This window comes from Cebus imitator, unplaced genomic scaffold (assembly GCF_001604975.1).
Source record: "Cebus imitator isolate Cc_AM_T3 unplaced genomic scaffold, Cebus_imitator-1.0 Scaffold769, whole genome shotgun sequence".
Classification (NCBI taxonomy): Eukaryota; Metazoa; Chordata; class Mammalia; order Primates; family Cebidae; genus Cebus; species Cebus imitator.
In genome coordinates, this window is record NW_016108084.1 from 122595 (window position 1) to 139646 (window position 17052).

General features: G+C 39.1%; 1 protein-coding gene across 1 annotated transcript; it reads left to right on the forward strand.

Annotated features, from left to right (window-relative positions):
- Window positions 1-1333: 1333 nt before the first annotated feature.
- Window positions 1334-4423, forward strand: LOC108297066 (zinc finger X-linked protein ZXDB). The gene has a single exon (XM_017519702.2). The coding sequence runs from the start codon at window positions 1731-1733 to the stop codon at window positions 4170-4172; it is 2442 nt and encodes an 813-aa protein (XP_017375191.1). The 5' UTR covers window positions 1334-1730; the 3' UTR covers window positions 4173-4423.
- Window positions 4424-17052: the final 12629 nt, after the last annotated feature.

A 17052-nucleotide genomic window follows, 5' to 3' on the forward strand; every position in this document is an offset into this window, starting at 1 on the left:
GCTGTAAAAGGAAGCATGCCTTATGATTTCATTTATACAAGTGCATATCAACTCTATTGTTTAGGGATGCGTACAAAAGTGATAAAGCTATAAAGGAAAGCAGTGAAATGATTATTACAAAGTCAGGGCAATGACTATATCCGTATAGGAGAATGTGGGTTGTGATTGGGAGGAGTATGGCGGCTGTATTCTGGAAGGCTGGCAGTGGCCTATTGCTTGACCTTGGTTCTGGTTACATAGGTGTCTACTTTTGTAAAATGATCTAAACCATACAGATACATTTTATGCACTCTTCTATAGCTCGGATTTGACAAACGCTTCCTCCAGGAAAAGTACCAGAAAGAAAAGTATGTGGAGTAGAAATTTTGAAGAGGTTTGAATAGTTATGTTTCAAAACTTGATCTTCCAGTCAAGAGACCAAATGTCCACTGTCATTAAAAGAGGGCAAGAGAGCTGGGAGTAATTAAACCACGGGTTACTCGCCCCCGCCTCGCCCGCCCCCCCCCCCGACCAATCTAGTCATCTCTCTAAGTCTTCTCATCTCAGATATTTCACCCTATATTTGCGTCAATTCCCAACTCATTCCTGACATACAAATTGGAGGAATGTCGTCATCATTAATAAGATCATTAGGCACCACAGGCCCAGCAGGCCTGGGCCTCCACACTTAAATGCGAGCGGGTACACCAGGGCGATCGGGCATGATCGTCCGTGCCTTTTACTCGGCAGAGTCCATTGCAGTGACTGAGGGTTTCACCTTAACACATGTAACTGGAACTCCTGCCCAGAGGCCTCCACGTGCTGGAGAATGCAGTCAACTGAGGAATGCCCTCATTGTGCTTTGAGCGTGAACATGAAATTTATCATGGTACAACCGATGGTGGAAGGGCAAAGAGTTGGTTAGGGTTGTGCACTGTATAGGGAGAAGCCTGGAGTGGGTTGGGCTTTTTCCAGATTTCGGTAAAAATTGTTTCATCCTCCAGGCTTTGCATTTCTAGACGGAACAGTGCTAACGTGTTTGGGCCGCATCGCTCACTCATTCTAATCTCTGTATCAGCAAGACAAAAATTGAACTATGTGGCAAATTTCACTGAGGACTTTGCTCAAGACAATCGTGAGTATGGAAGTTGTCCCGCGGGGAGGTGGGAAGGGGAAGGACACTTTCAGCAGAAATGCCAACACTATGGTGGTCTAACGCTGACACAGAGACAGTTTATTCTCTCAGGAACTGTCTTTCATCCATCAATCCAGCCAGCCAGCCAGCCAGCCAGGCAGCCAGTAAACAAATTTTAACACACAAAAAGTACGAAGCAACACGTCTAACACTGGGAGGGGCTGGGGTGTGTTTATTTGGGTATATACAATGAGTCACGGATTAAAATTGCTTTTAGCGGATAGCTACTTAGGTGATCCACAGCGTTGATGAACAAGCTGTCGTCATTTCCCCATTACCTCAGAAGACCTCCTTAGTTGCTTACTTATGTTAATGGTAGAACGCAGTTAGGCATAGCAGGCTCTACCTCTGGGCTTTCTATTCTGTTCCAGAGACCCAGTACCAGAATATTTAAATCACCGTGGCGTTAAATACGTTTTAATATCTGATAGGGCCAGTTTCTGCGCATTGCACATTTTTTTTTTTCCCTTTCAGGAACGTGTTCGGGCCCGCGGCAGGGGGCGGGGTCGCGCCTCCGCCGCGGCTCTGGTTCCAGCCGAGCCTCACGGACGCAGAGATGGAAATCCCGAAGCTGCTCCCGGCTCGCGGGACCCTGCAGGGCGGCGGCGGTGGCGGTATCCCCGCGGGCGGCGGCCGGGTCCACCGAGGCCCTGACCCGCTGGCTGGCCAGGTCCCCACGCGCCGCCTCCTGCTGCTCCGGGGCCCCCAAGATGGCGGGCCCGGGCGGCGGCGCGAGCAGGCCCGCACGGCTTCACGGGGCCCTGGCCCGAGCCTGTTGGCGCCGAGGCCCGATCAACCTGGCGGCGGTGGCGGCGGCGGCGGCGGCGTCAGCGGCGGCGGCGGCGACGACGACTTCTTCCTGGTGCTGCTTGACCCGGTGGGTGGCGACGTGGAGACCGCGGGCTCGGGTCAGGCCGCAGGGCCTGTGTTGAGGGAGGAGGCCGAGGCGGGCCCGGGGCTCCAGGGGGGCGAGAGCGGCGCGAACCCCGCGGGCCGCCCTGCGCTGGGCCCTCGCTGCCTGTCCGCGGTTTCCACTCCGGCCCCGATCTCCGCCCCCGGCCCCGCCGCGGCCTTCGCGGGCACAGTCACTATCCACAACCAGGACCTGCTGTTGCGCTTTGAGAACGGCGTCCTCACCCTGGCCACGCCCCCACCACACGCTTGGGACCCGGGGGCCGCGCCTGCCCAGCAGCCCGGGTGTCTGATCGCCCCGCAAGCCGGGCTCCCGCAGGCCGCGCAGTCGGGTGACTGCCCAGAGCTGCCGCCCGACCTCCTGCTAGCCGAGTCGGCCGAACCCGCGCCTGCTCCGGCGCCCGAGGAGGAGGCGGAGGGCCCGGCCGCCGCCCTGGGGCCCCGCGGACCGCTGGGCTCGGCCCCAGGCGTGGTGCTGTACCTGTGCCCTGAGGCGCAGTGCGGGCAAACCTTCGCCAAGAAGCACCAGCTGAAGGTGCACCTGCTGACGCACAGCAGCAGCCAGGGCCAGAGGCCCTTCAAATGCCCCCTGGGCGGCTGCGGCTGGACCTTCACCACCTCTTACAAGCTCAAGAGGCACCTGCAGTCGCACGACAAACTGCGGCCCTTCGGCTGCCCGGCGGAGGGCTGCGGCAAGAGCTTCACCACCGTGTACAACCTCAAGGCGCACATGAAGGGCCACGAGCAGGAGAACTCGTTCAAATGCGAGGTGTGCGACGAGAGTTTCCCCACGCAGGCCAAACTCAGCGCCCACCAGCGCAGCCACTTCGAGCCCGAGAGGCCTTACCAGTGCGCGTTTTCTGGCTGCAAGAAGACGTTTATCACAGTGAGTGCTCTGTTTTCCCATAACCGCGCCCATTTCAGGGAACAGGAACTCTTCTCCTGCTCTTTTCCTGGCTGCAGCAAACAGTATGACAAGGCCTGTAGGCTGAAAATTCACCTGCGGAGTCACACCGGCGAGAGACCTTTCCTTTGTGACTTTGATGGCTGTGGCTGGAACTTCACCAGCATGTCCAAACTCTTAAGGCACAAAAGGAAGCACGACGATGACCGGAGGTTCACCTGCCCCGTGGAAGGCTGTGGGAAGTCTTTCACGAGGGCCGAACATCTGAAAGGCCACAGCATAACCCACCTGGGCACGAAGCCTTTCGTGTGCCCTGTGGAAGGCTGCTGTGCCAGGTTCTCCGCTCGCAGTAGCCTCTACATTCACTCCAAGAAACACCTGCAGGATGTGGACACTTGGAAAAGTCGTTGCCCGATCTCCACTTGTAATAAACTCTTCACATCCAAGCACAGCATGAAGACGCACATGGCCAAAAGGCACAAGGTTGGCCAGGATCTCTTAGCTCAGCTAGAAGCAGCAAATTCTCTTACACCCAGCAGTGAACTTACCAGCCAGGGACAGAATGATCTCAGCGATGCAGAGATAGTGTCTCTCTTCTCTGATGTACCTGACGGTACTTCTGCTGCAGTGCTGGACACGGCACTGGTGAACTCGGGAATCTTGACTATTGACGTGGCTTCCGTGAGCTCGACTCTGGCAGGGAACCTCCCTGCTAATAATAATAATAATTCCGTAGGGCAGGCTGTGGACCCTGCGGCCTTGATGGCCACCAGCGACCCTCCTCAAAGTCTGGATACCTCTCTCTTTTTTGGAACGGCCGCCACTGGTTTTCAGCAGAGCCCCTTAGATATGGATGAGGTCTCAAGTGTAACTGTGGGGCCATTGGGATCTCTGGGCTCTTTGGCCGTGAAAAACTCCAGTCCAGAGCCCCAGGCTTTGACGCCCAGCAGTAAGCTAACAGTGGACACAGATGCTCTGACTCCTTCGAGCACCCTTTGTGAAAACAGTGTCTCAGAACTACTGACACCAACCAAAGCGGAGTGGAACGTACATCCTGACTCTGACTTCTTTGGACGGGAGGGAGAGACCCACTTCGGATTCCCCAATGCAGCAGGAAACCATGGTTCTCAGAAAGAAACAGATCTTATCACTGTGACTGGCAGCTGCTCATTTTTGGTATGAACCGACTCTATTCATTCCTCGCCATGTGGCTTACTTTTATTACAGTCCATTTTGAGGATATTCTGGACTAAATGTTTAATTAAGTGCAGTCATTTATTTGTGGCTTGCAAAAAGAGCACAGCCCTGGACTACAAGTTTGGAGATCTAAATTCTGACCTTGAGTCTGGAACTGACAAGTTGTGTGACCCTGAGCAAGTCACTTAACCTATCTGAGCCTTAATTTCCTTATTTATAAATCGAGGTGGTTTGAACACATTGCTCGTAAGATCTTGCCACTCTGGGATCCCTTGATAATACTGTGCTTTCCCTGAAAAAAATGAGAACACTCTGCAATGATGAGGCATGGCTTGTACTTGTAAAAAAAAGCCCCACCACCCCCATAGCATTAAATAAGCAAACATGCAGAAAATGGCATCATACAATAAAAAACAAACAGAAACTTTACACACAACAAAAACAATGAAAAACCAATGAAAAAACTCAAAAAAAAAAAGAGCCAAAAGCAAGCTCCCGTTCTACCAAGATGTTGAAAAAAATAAAAGATATCTGATCATTTTGTCTATAAATATTATATATCTATATAGATATATCGATATCAATATCGATATAGATATCTATATAGATATATATCTGAAAGCTGTCATCTGATATGGAAAAAAGGATAATTCCATTATCATAAGTGATATTTACAGTAATTCTTTAATATCTGCAAGTATCCAGTGAGGGTTGAAACTTCCAATTGCCTCATAAATGCTATTTGTTTTATTATTTTTAATTAGTAGCATCTCGTTAATCTCCTAAGTGTCTTTTTAATCCTTATGTTTCCCCTTCATCTTTCTTTTTTTCCTTGCCATTTTGATTATCAAATGAGGTTGTTTCACATGTAGCATTTGCCACAATTTAAGTTTTGCTGATTACATCCCTATGGTAATGTTTGCTGTCCTCTATTCTCTGTTTCTTTAAGTTGCTGGTTATGTCTAGAGACTTGATGAGATTGAAACATGGCTTTTGGCATGAATGTTTCATAGGTTATGTTGTGTTCTTTTATTAGGTGGCGCATAATCTGGTTTTCTCTCTTTGTGGTATTAGCAGCTGCTTCAGATAAATGCATTAATTCATGATGCTTCTGATATGATGAATCATCCTGGTAGAGTTACTAATCATTATGAGAGGTGGAAATGCTATGTAATAGAAATATTATTCAATGCCAAAATATTTTCTTAAATAATCATAGAACTAACAAGAAAAAAATAGATAGCAAAGAATGTGTTGGCTGTTCTCATTGTTTATCTTCCTGACTTCTTTTGATGATGGAAGGCTGTTTTGTGGAAATTACCAGCCAAGACTTTGACATGAAACAGACCTTGGGTTAAATTTTGGCTCTGTGGTGTTGGATAAGTGGCCTTGAATAAATTAGTTACTAAGCCTCAGTTTTCTACCTTTTAACTGATCATAGCAATGCACACACATACCTGACACACTTAAATTTTCTTCTCTTCCTGTTTCTTACGTTAAGGAAAAATACTATATGTTTTGGCATATTTTGGTAAACTTGTACCATTTTTACTCTCTCAGTGCTTCCTTCTATAAGACAATAATTGGAGTATTTTTATTTTATTCATGTGCAGGCAAAAGATCTTTATGAGTAGGAAAGGTAATCTGTTTATTCCCTCTTACCTCTACTGAATAATTTTCTCTCCAAGAATTGTTCTGGGAAATACCAGGAGTGGAGACATTGCCACATGCATAACAGCATATCTCTCCATTCGATCAGTTTGTCACCATCTTTGCTCTGTTTTGAAAGTCAGGCTTCTCTGTAACTGTAAAGCCTGCTGTTCCCTGAAAATCTAATAATGGAGCAGTGGAGGTTTCTTTCTTTCTGTGTTCTGTAGATCTCATTGTTTGCACTTACAGTTTCTCAAGAGTTGAAAGGAAAGATTGAATTGAAATATTGTGTAAACTGTCTGTCTTAACGTTAGTGTAGCATTTTGCAATTTGGGGAGCATCTTTACAACTTGTGTCTCGTTGTTCAGAATGACCCTGGGAAGTGGTTTTGGCAATGTCTATGTTATGTTTCATGCAATTTAGCCAACTCCCATTCCAAGTTGGCTTTGGCTAAATCTGACAATTCTATATATAGCTTAAAACAAAGAAGATACATTCTTTTCACCCATCCTAGTCTATCCAGCCTTCATGATTCATTCTTGTGTCAACATTAGTCGTTGTTTTCCATTTCAATTGGTTTCTCTTGTGGTCGGTTTACTTTCTTTCTTCTCCACTCCCTTTCCTGCACAGTCACGTCCTTGCCATGCCTTTTTGTCCTTTTTTTAAATGGATATATCTTTTTCCTGCCATTATCCCTCAGACATTCTCCTCATGGCTCATTTTCTTCAAATGCTAACATTTACTAAGAGTGTACATTGGAGTTCTGTGCATACAGGAAGAAGTTATTTTCTGAGCTTAGATAATACTATGTGTATATGTGATTCAAATGATGAAGATTATTTTCTATACCCTTCAAATGAGAAGTGGATTTCTGTTTCATTACTTCCATTTTTAAGTTTTTGCCAGAGAGTTTTGCTAATACTCTCTTATTTGCTCTAGTGTACTAGTCCAGTAGTGTTTGCATGTGGATGTCTGTGGATGACAGTTATTGTAGCACTTTGGCAGTGCACTAAAAATTTGCCGCTATGAAATGTTTCTGTATTGTGTGTGTATGTGTGTGTTGAAATGCACACACAGCTACACTCACATATATATTACAAGTGGTTGTATTCATTTAGTAAAAAACAAAAAGTAGACATACTTTTGTAAATCAGATAAATGCTTGGAATTTGATTGTGTCTACCCATTCAACAGTTTTCCCTCTTTGCTCTGGAAATATTTGTACTCATATAGCATATTTCAAAAAATGTTGTCATTCATTAAGGCCCCTTAAATAGACCACTATTTTTTGTGTCTGGCAGATAAGTATGTCAAGGTTTGAGATGAACACATAAGTCATGGAAATTAAATAAATGTATAAACATAAAAATAATTTAATGCTGTGACTTCATTTTTTAAATTCTTTAAACCAACTTTCTCCCAATAAAAAATTATAGACTATATATTTTCCTACTTATTCCTGGAATTGTCAAAGGACAAATGTTACGTTCTCAAAGGGAACAGCTTTTATTTGTCCATGGGCTCACGAAGTTTCACTGAACAAATCTGTTCAAATGATTTCTCTTTCAACATCATTTTCTAGCAAAATCGTGAAGAACAGCTTTGCACTTTCAAGGTAATAAGTTTAATTCAGTTGGTGCTGACAAGTTGCATGTGACTGGTCTGAAAAAAGTTGCCATCCCTCTTTTTAAGTAATGGTATTTGTTTTAATTTTATTCTGTTTCCTTTCTGCTTCGCCTCTGGCATTGACTTATTAAAACTTCTCATCAATTGAAAACACAGTAACATAATGGATTAAAAAAATTGTTTCTAAGGGCTCCATTTATCATAATTGTCATAAGCTAAAAATATACTGATATTGCTGGGCTTTAAACCAGTTAGTATAATTAATACAACAAAATGCTTGAGTAGTAATTGAGAAACATGGATAGCCTATGAAGTTTGTCTCTGTGACTTACATTTTTCAAGTTCATATCCAGGAAACATATGAGAAAGTAATTTATAAGCTGGAGATTACACTGTATGTATTTCAAATTAACAAATATTTACTGAACATCATTGTGCAGATTATACCATAACACACTGAGGGGTCTATGATGAGAGTAGTATATGACCCTGACCTTTAAGGAGATCACTGTTGATGGGAGGAGATAGAAAAATAATATATCTAAAACTTGGAGAACAAAAACAGAAAAATGTTTACTTAGGTACCAAAATGAAAATGATTAAGAGGTGTAAAAAAAAAGCAGTAAGAATAATATGTTTGTTCTGGACACAGAGATGAGCCAGCAAATATATTTTAATAGAAGATTTGGATCATGAAAATTATATTTTAGAAAAGTTAATGTCATGGAAGTGTACAATGTGGATTAGATGGGAAAGACTGGAAAAAAAAATAGCGAGAAAGCTTTTGCAGCTATCAAGGTATGATAGGAAGGATGAAGCCAGGACTAAGATAGAGTCAGTGGAAATCAAAAGGAAGAAAGAGATATTGGAAATATTTTCAAATATTTCCAGTATTTGAAGACAGGTTTCAAATATCAGATAATTTCAAATATCTCTTCAAATACTGAAGAGAAGAGGGAGTATTACTTAGTGCCTCATTAGAGTGGGAAGAAGGAAAGGAGAGAGACAAATTATAGAAACCAAGAATGGTCACTCAAGTTTTCTTGGGGAGTATAATAATCATGTTTTTGCTAACAGAATGCGGGAAGTCAGGGAGAGTTCTTTTTGAGAATCAGTGTAGAAAGACTGTGTACTTAGTTAAACAATAATTGTTAAAGTATTTTTATCCTGCATGAGCTATCCACATTGCGGTTTATCCACTTTCTGGAAGACAGCACAAGGCTACTTCTTCTTCTTCTTTTTTTTTTTTTTTTTGGCAGGGGTTTCCTTTAGACATTCTCAGAACTACCTACACAGTTGTGATCCTCTTTCCTCCTTTTGAATTACCAGACACCTCCCCATCTTGTCTTGAATGATCCAGATCTGCACTGGTCAATATGGTAGTTACTAGTCATATGTGTCTATTTAGCACTTGAAATGTGTCTAGTACAACAGAGGAACTGAATTCTTTTTTTTTTTTCCCCATTGATTTTATTGCATTTTAGGATTTGGGGTACATGTGAAGAACATGCAAAATTGTTGCATAGTAACACACGTGGCAGTGTGATTTGCTGCCTTCCTCCCCATCACCTACATCTGGCATTTCTCCCCTTGCTATCTCTCCCCAGCTTCCCACCACCCACCGTCCCTCCCCTATTTCCCCCCAACTGACCCCAGTGTGTAGTGCTCCCCTCCCTGTGTCCATGTGTTCTCATTGTTCAACACCCGCCTATGAGTGAGAACATGCGGTGTTTGATCTTCTGCTCTTCTGTCAGCCAGATGGATTAAAGACTTAAACATAAGACCTAACACCATAAAAACCCTAGAAGAAAATCTAGGCAAAACCATTCAGGACGTAGGTGTAGGCAAGGACTTCATGACCAAAACACCAAAAGCATTGACAACAAAAGCCAAAATAGACAAATGGGACCTAATCAAACTCCACAGCTTCTGCACAGCAAAAGAAACAATCATTAGAGTGAATCGGCAACCAACAGATTGGGAAAAAATTTTTGCAGTTTACCCATCTGACAAAGGGCTAATATCCAAAATTTACAAAGAACTAAAGCAGATTTACAAGAAAAAAACTAACAAGCCCATTCAAAAGTGGGCAAAGGATAGGAACTGAATTCTTAATTTAACTTATTTAAATTTAAATTTTAAAACCAAAGCAGTATAAAATATTTTTCTGTTAGACACAATTCTATTGTTTTGGCAGGACTAAATTTCACTTTAACCACTGAAAATTTAGTATCTAAATTGAGATGTGCTATGAATGTAAAATACAAACCTTAATACAAAAAGTTTTCAGAGGCTGAATGCAAAAAATTAAATATCTCATTAGTATTTTAATATTGATTACATGTTGAATAATGTTTTGAATAATCTTTTGAATAGATTTGAATAATGCTTTGAAAAGAAAATATTGAAATTAATTTTACCAGTTTCTCCTTACCTATTTAATATGGCTACTAAAACATCTAAAATTAAGGTGGGGCACAGTGGCTCATGCCCATAATCCCACCACATTAGGAGGCCAAGGCAGGAGGATGACTGTGACCAGGAATTGGAGGCTGCAGTAAGCTATGATTCCACTGCTGCACTCCAGCCTGGGTGAGAGAGTGAGACCCTATCTCTATAAAAAAGAAGAAAAGTAAAGAAAATTTAAAATTAAACATATGACTGTTTTAAGAAATAAAATTATAGATAAGCTCTCATTATATTTCCATTGGACAATACCAATCTGGACATTACATCACTTCCTGAGACTACTCTGTGCCTTCTGTGCTGTATAATAACTTTTAAGATTCGCTGGCTATTCTATTTTATGTTTAGGGTATAATAGTTTATGTATTATAAAGGACTGCACCATAGTTTCAGGAACAGTATTTTGTCATGAATTTCAGCAGTTCGCTATGAAAGTAGAAATGAGTTTTACCTGCATTCTTCTCAGTTGCAGCCAGGAAGAGTAGGCTTGTGAAAAGTCCAATATTCCTGGATCTGTGGGAGACTGCCTCATTGAGGCATCTTACGCATAATCTCTTCTGTCACTAAAGAGAATCATCAGCCAAGTGATAGCGTGAGAACCCCTGCAACAATCTTTCCGTTTTGTAGTTTCCCTGTCCACTAAAAGAGATAACTCTAGAAGGAATGGAGCAAAAATAAGGGTAAGAAAGTAAAGAAGGAGTGTAAATAACTCTCCAGGAATTATATTGTATTTGATAGTAAATTTGATAGGAGTCCCACATTGTCACGTAGGATAATTTCTCACTCTGACAATTGCTGACATTTAAAGACATACAAAACTCTTTTAACTTATATTTTTCTAAAAACAATATTCTAATTCAGTATTTTAAAACAAGCCATACAGAGATACCTAACAGCACCAACAGTTTCTGAATTCTTTAAGACCATTCATTCCATTTGTTTACTAAGTTATCAATCACCACTTATGTATTGAGTACGTAATATATGAGGTATTGTGAATTATTGCACCTAAAGTATAACTCATTAATCCATTACAAAATATTCTTCAGTATCAAATGTGTAACAGGTATTGTCCTTACGTTTAAAGATATGATCTATATGGGAAACTATTAAAACCAATATATAACACAGCTTTAAAAGGTACATTATAGATTTATCAGAATAAGAAGTACCATTTTCTTTAAGTGAGCATAAATTTTGGTGATGGGAAACCAATATACACAGTATCATGAAATATTGTATTTCATCAGAAACTAAAAGTTTGTTTAAAGTATAGGAACAAAATTCTTCTAAACTAAAACTTTGATGGGTTTCTGAGAAGTAGATTTGATAAACTATAGCAAAATATGAAAATCAATTATGAAACAGATTTTATTTTTATTTATTTTTAGATTGCAACTTTTGGCTTGATGAATCTTATAGCTATATGTGATCCTGGGGATTGTGTACTTACCTCCCTTATTTTAGGAATAAGGAAAGTATTAAGCCTATACTTTGTGTGTAAATTAATTTTCTTCTTATTATAAGACAATATTGCAAAATGTAATTCTTTGGAAAAATAAGGACCTTATTTTGAAGATAAATGTATTATATAAACACACTGGGTGTAAAGAATGAAATAGTAATTAATTTTAGGTAACATTTGGGGCTGAAAGTTAGAACTAAATATGGAGGAACCTAAGAGTTCACCACCGCTCTGGGGTGGGGGTTCTCTAAGCAAGTTAAGTGTTTTGATTTCTGATAAAAAATGCTAGCTTAACATTTTTGAAAATTAGGAAAAAGTTTGTTTCAAAATAGCAAAATAAAACTTTATTTAATGCTAAGAAATTTTTATATTCAAGTTGTAAAACACTCACAAAGGATAAAAAAAAAACGAATTTCAAATCTCAGACATTTTCCTTATAGCATAATAGAAAAAGAAAGTGATTTATTTTAAGCAAGACTAACTTCTCTCTTCTGTTTACAGTACAGCATAAAAGCTAACTTCAGGATTATCTTCTCTCTTCAAATGACAGAAGGAAACTGTTCACTTGTCTGCTTAGAAATTTTCCAGAACGGAGAACCCTAGTGGAAATACTACTGAAGGAACATCAGCAGTTCATCCCAAGCTAGTTCCAACTTGAGTGCTGGCTTAGTGAGTCCTTTCCTGTCCAAAGTGCCAACATTAGCTAGTTAACACAAATTACAGTCAAGTTTTAGCAGTTGCTATGTGTAAGAAAGTTTAGCATTTTCTTCTTCAATTCATCTATGATTGTGGGCTTCCTGGTGCTAATTATTAATTATCTCATTATAATTTTGACAATCAGTTGACATGTCTTATGATAATAATTACATTTTAATTTTTTATCTTCATTTAAAAATTGTTGTGACTAAATAAAATTTTGCTTGTCATAGGGGTACATTTTTCTACATTATCTGAGTATTTTTCAGTCATCTGTGTATTTTGGAATCAATACAATTTAGAGCTCTGTTAACATTTATTTAGATAAATGTTTAGAATTATAGCCTTAGAATGTTGGCTACTTTGAAAATGGAAAAAGGAAGGCAGGCATCCCCCAAGTTCACAGATCAGTGATAAAGTCCCTGGAAAAATTTGACGAGTGAGACATTAAGTAGATCTTAGAGTTAAGATTAAATTCACAAGATAAAAGGCTATTTGATTCTGTCATTTAAAGTTGTTCATTATATTTATCAAGTTTGCTGCTGAGTATAATCATATATATCATATAAACCTATAGAAGCTAATTTTTAAAACTCCATTTGAAGTATTATGTCATTAATTGGTACTTTAAGAAATAGGCTAACTGATATTATATTTTATTTTTACAAAGGGTATCTGATAGCATTTAGACTTTGAAATTTGAATACAAATATATACAGTCCTTAAATATAACATTTCATAATTTTTTGTAAGGTAATTTTGACTATGATTCATAATAGATTCTTTTGCAACAACAACAAAAATATTTTACAAAGGTAAAATATCACATGCATCCACAGCCAACATTGCATTTACTTTTCACTCATATATTCATAATAAAACAATAGTAAAAAGCATTGAGAATTCTTTTCAAAGATAGAAAACAGGATATACTGTGGCTACAAAACATAAGAAGGATTTTACAATGGAGCCACATGCTTTTTACTTTCTTGAAAGCCTTTGATCAACAACATCTGGAAAGAAAGTTGAGAGACACATGTTAAATATTCTTCAGTATTTTCCATTTATACTGAGCAATATAAATACATGAAATAGGCATTATTGCAATATTTAATGGTTGTCTAATACTAACTACATGAAGAATCATCCAGGGTACATAATACCCAGTGAAGACAGAAATTTCCTTAATTGACATCTTGCATATGAAATGTCAAAAGTTGTCAGATTAAGTGTTATTTTACTTGACACTGAGAGTAGATGGTGCTTTCTACAAAGAAATACGCTTTAAAGGAGTTTTCCAATTATAGTGAATATTTGATTCAGATAATGAAAATTGCTAATTCACTCTCGTAAAATTTCTGCCTGTCCTCTCTATTAATATTATTATTATTTGTTTGGGAAAGGCAATCTCATGTCTGCAGTTTTTGGTTCCCACTTAGCGACTTATTTACGGACCTTGGACCTGGAACACTCCCTAGCCAAGAGATAAAATGCCCACATGACCTGTGCTGGACTTACTGCCTATGCAAGAATATCTTTCCCTGCTGCAAGCTAAATGTGTGCCTATTTTTCTGCTTAAGCATGTGGATTACAAGGCACCTGGCAAACCTCACTGTCATACCTGGCCTCCCTAGGAAAGGATTAGGATCCTTTCTCTGCAGCAGGAAAGGGGTATGCCACAGGCAAATTTCCTTGTTGACTGCCAAGAGAGATCAGCTAGTCACAGGAAATCAATGCACACTACTGAAGCTTATCATGCTCTCTCTGTAGTAAAGCTTGCTCCATCCAGTGCTTAACTGTGTTTTTTTTTTTTTTTTTTTTTTTTTTGGTGACTCCAATACCCAGATACAGTGAGCAGAAGTGTTTGGATTCCTCCTCTAGAACTGGTAACTGGTGCATGGTTTTCTGCTTGATATTATTATCATTTGTAATAATTTACATCTGAACTCATTTGCTCAACGTTGTGAGATTTATTCATGTTATTGAGTGTAGTAGTTCATTCATTTGAATTTCTCTGTAGAATCACATGATATTCATTTACATGTCAGTTGGTATTTGCATTGTTTCTTGATGTTGGCTGTAACAGAAAACACTATTCTTCAATATATATTTTACTGCATTTTCATATGGATTTCTGAGGGTCAATACCTAGAAGAATTGAAAGGTTATGTAGTAGTATGTGTAATGGTTCCAATTGCTCCCTGTCTTTTCCAAAATTGGCATTTTCAGCTTTGGAATTTAAGCCATTCCTACTGGTTACCTAATAGTATTTCATTGTAGTTTTCAATGTACATTTCTGTGATTACTAATGGGCTTGAGAATCTTTTCATGTTTATTGGATATTTGGATATCTTATTTTGGAAGTGTCTGTTCCAGTCTTGTGTTATTTAAGTGGGTGAGGGTTTTGTCTTTTTTCTCGATTGAGTTCCTTATTAATTCAAGGTAAAATCATTTATTAGATATATATGACAAAAATATTATCCTACTCCTTTTATTTTTTTTAAATTTTAAGTTCCGGGATACTCGTGCATGCCAGTTTGTTACATAGGTAAACGTGTGCCATGGTGGTTTGCTGTACCTATCTACTCATCACCTAGATATTAAGCCTGGAATGCATTAGCTATTTCTCCTGATGCTCTCTAGCCCCCACCGCTCTTCTCTGACAGGCCCCAGTGTGTGGTGTTCCCTTCTCTGTGTCCATGGGTTCTCATTGCTCAGCTCCCACTTATAAGTGAGAACGTGGTGTTTCGATTTCTGTCCCTGCATTAGTTTGTTAAGGATAGTGGCTTACAGCTTCATGCATGTCCCTGCAAAGGACATGATCTTGCTTCTTTTAATGGCTACATAGTATTCCATAGTGTATATGCCACACATTTTTTTTAATCCAGTGTATCACTGATGGGCACTTGGGTTGATTCCATGTCTTTGCTTTTGTGAATACTACTGCATTGAATATATGCATCCATATATCTTTATAATAGAATTATTTATATTCCCTTGGGTATATACCCAGTAATAGGATTGGTGGGTCAAATGGTATTTCCAGTTCAAAATCTTTGAGGAATCACCACACTGTCTTCTACAATGGTTGAATACAATGTATATTATTATTATTATGTATATTGTATATTATTATTAGATTCTGGATATGTTTCTTATTATTTTGAGTTATGTTTTCAATACCCAGTTTACAGAGACTTTTTAACATGAAGGGATGTTGAATTTTATTGAAGACCTTTTCTGCATCTATTGAGATAATTATATGGTTATTGTCTTTAGTTCTGTTTATGTGATGAATTACATTTATTGATTTGCGTATGTTGAACCAGCCTTGCATCTCAGGGATGAAGCTGACTTTATCATGATGAATAAGCTTTTTGATGTGCTACTGGATTCAGTTTGTCAGTATTTTATTGAGGATTTTTGCCTTGATGTTTATCCAGGATATTGGCCTGAAGTTTTCTTTTTTGTTGTATCTCTGCCAGGTTTAAATATCAGGATGATGCAGGCCTCATAAAATGAGTTAGGGTGGAGTCTCTCCTTTTCAATCTTTTGGAATAGTTTCAGAAGAAATGGTACCAGCTTCTTTTTTACCTCTGCTAGAATTCAAGTGTAAATCCTTCTGGACCTGGGTTTTGTTTTATTTTTGGTTCGTAGGCTATTTATTACAGCCTCAGTTTCAGAACTCATTATTGGTCTATTCAGGAATTCACCTTCTTCCTGGTTCAATCTTCCAAGGATATATGTGTCCAGGAATTTATCCTTTTCTTTTAGATTTTCTGTTTTATTTGCATAGAGCCATTTATGATATTCTCTAATGACTGTGTTTTTGGGTGATCACTGGTGGTATGCCCCTTATTATTTCTGATTATGTTTATTTTAATATTCTCTCTTTTTTCTTTATTAATCTAACTAGTGCTCTATTGCTCTATTTTATTAGGTTTTTTGTTTGTTTGTTTGTTTTTTGTTTTGTTTTGTTTTTGTTGTTGTTTTTGTTTTCCTGAAAAGATAGCTCTGGGATTTGTTGATTTTCTTGAAGAGATTTTTTTGTGTCTCTGTCTCCTTCGGTTCCATTTGAGTTTGGTTATTTCTTGTCTTCTGCTAGCTTTGGGATTTGTTTGCTCATGATCCTCTAGTTCTTTTAGTTATGATTTAGGGTGTCAATCTGAGATCTTTCTAGCTCTTTGATGTGCATATTTAGTGCTATAAATTTCTCTCTTAACAGTGCTTTAGCTGAGTCCCAGAGATTCTGGTTTGTTGTATCTCTGTTATCATCCGTTGCAAATAATTTCTTGATTTCTGTCTTAATTTCATTTTCTACCCAGAAGACATTCAGGAACAGATTGTTCAATTTCCATATAGTTGCGTGGTTTTGAATGAGCTTCTTAATCTCAAATTCTAATTTGATTGCTTTGTGATTTGAGAGACTGTTTGTTTTGATTTCATTTCTTTTGCATTTGCTGAAAAGTGTTTTACTTCCAATTATGTTATCAATTTTAGAGTAAGTGCCCTCTGGCACCAAGAAAAATGTATATTCTTTTGTTTTTGGGTGGAAAGTTCTGTAGATATTTAACAGGCCCACTTGATCCAGAGCTGAATTTAAGTCCTAAATATCTTTCTTAATTTTCTGTCTCAATGATCTAATATTGACAGTGGGGTATTAATATCTCCCATTCTTACTGTATGGGAGTCTAAGACTCTCTGTATGTCTTTAAGAACTTGTTTTATGAATCTGGGTGCTCCTGTATTCAGTGTATATGTGTATATATATATATATATTGTGTGTGTGTGTGTATATATATATAGTAGTTAGCTCTTCTTGTTTCATTGAACCTTTTACCATTATGTAATGCCCTTCTTTATCTTTTTTGAGACCTTTGTTGATTTAAAGTCTATTTTATCAGAAACCAGGATTGCAACCTCTGCTTTTTTCTGCTTTCCATTTGTTTAATAAATTTTTCT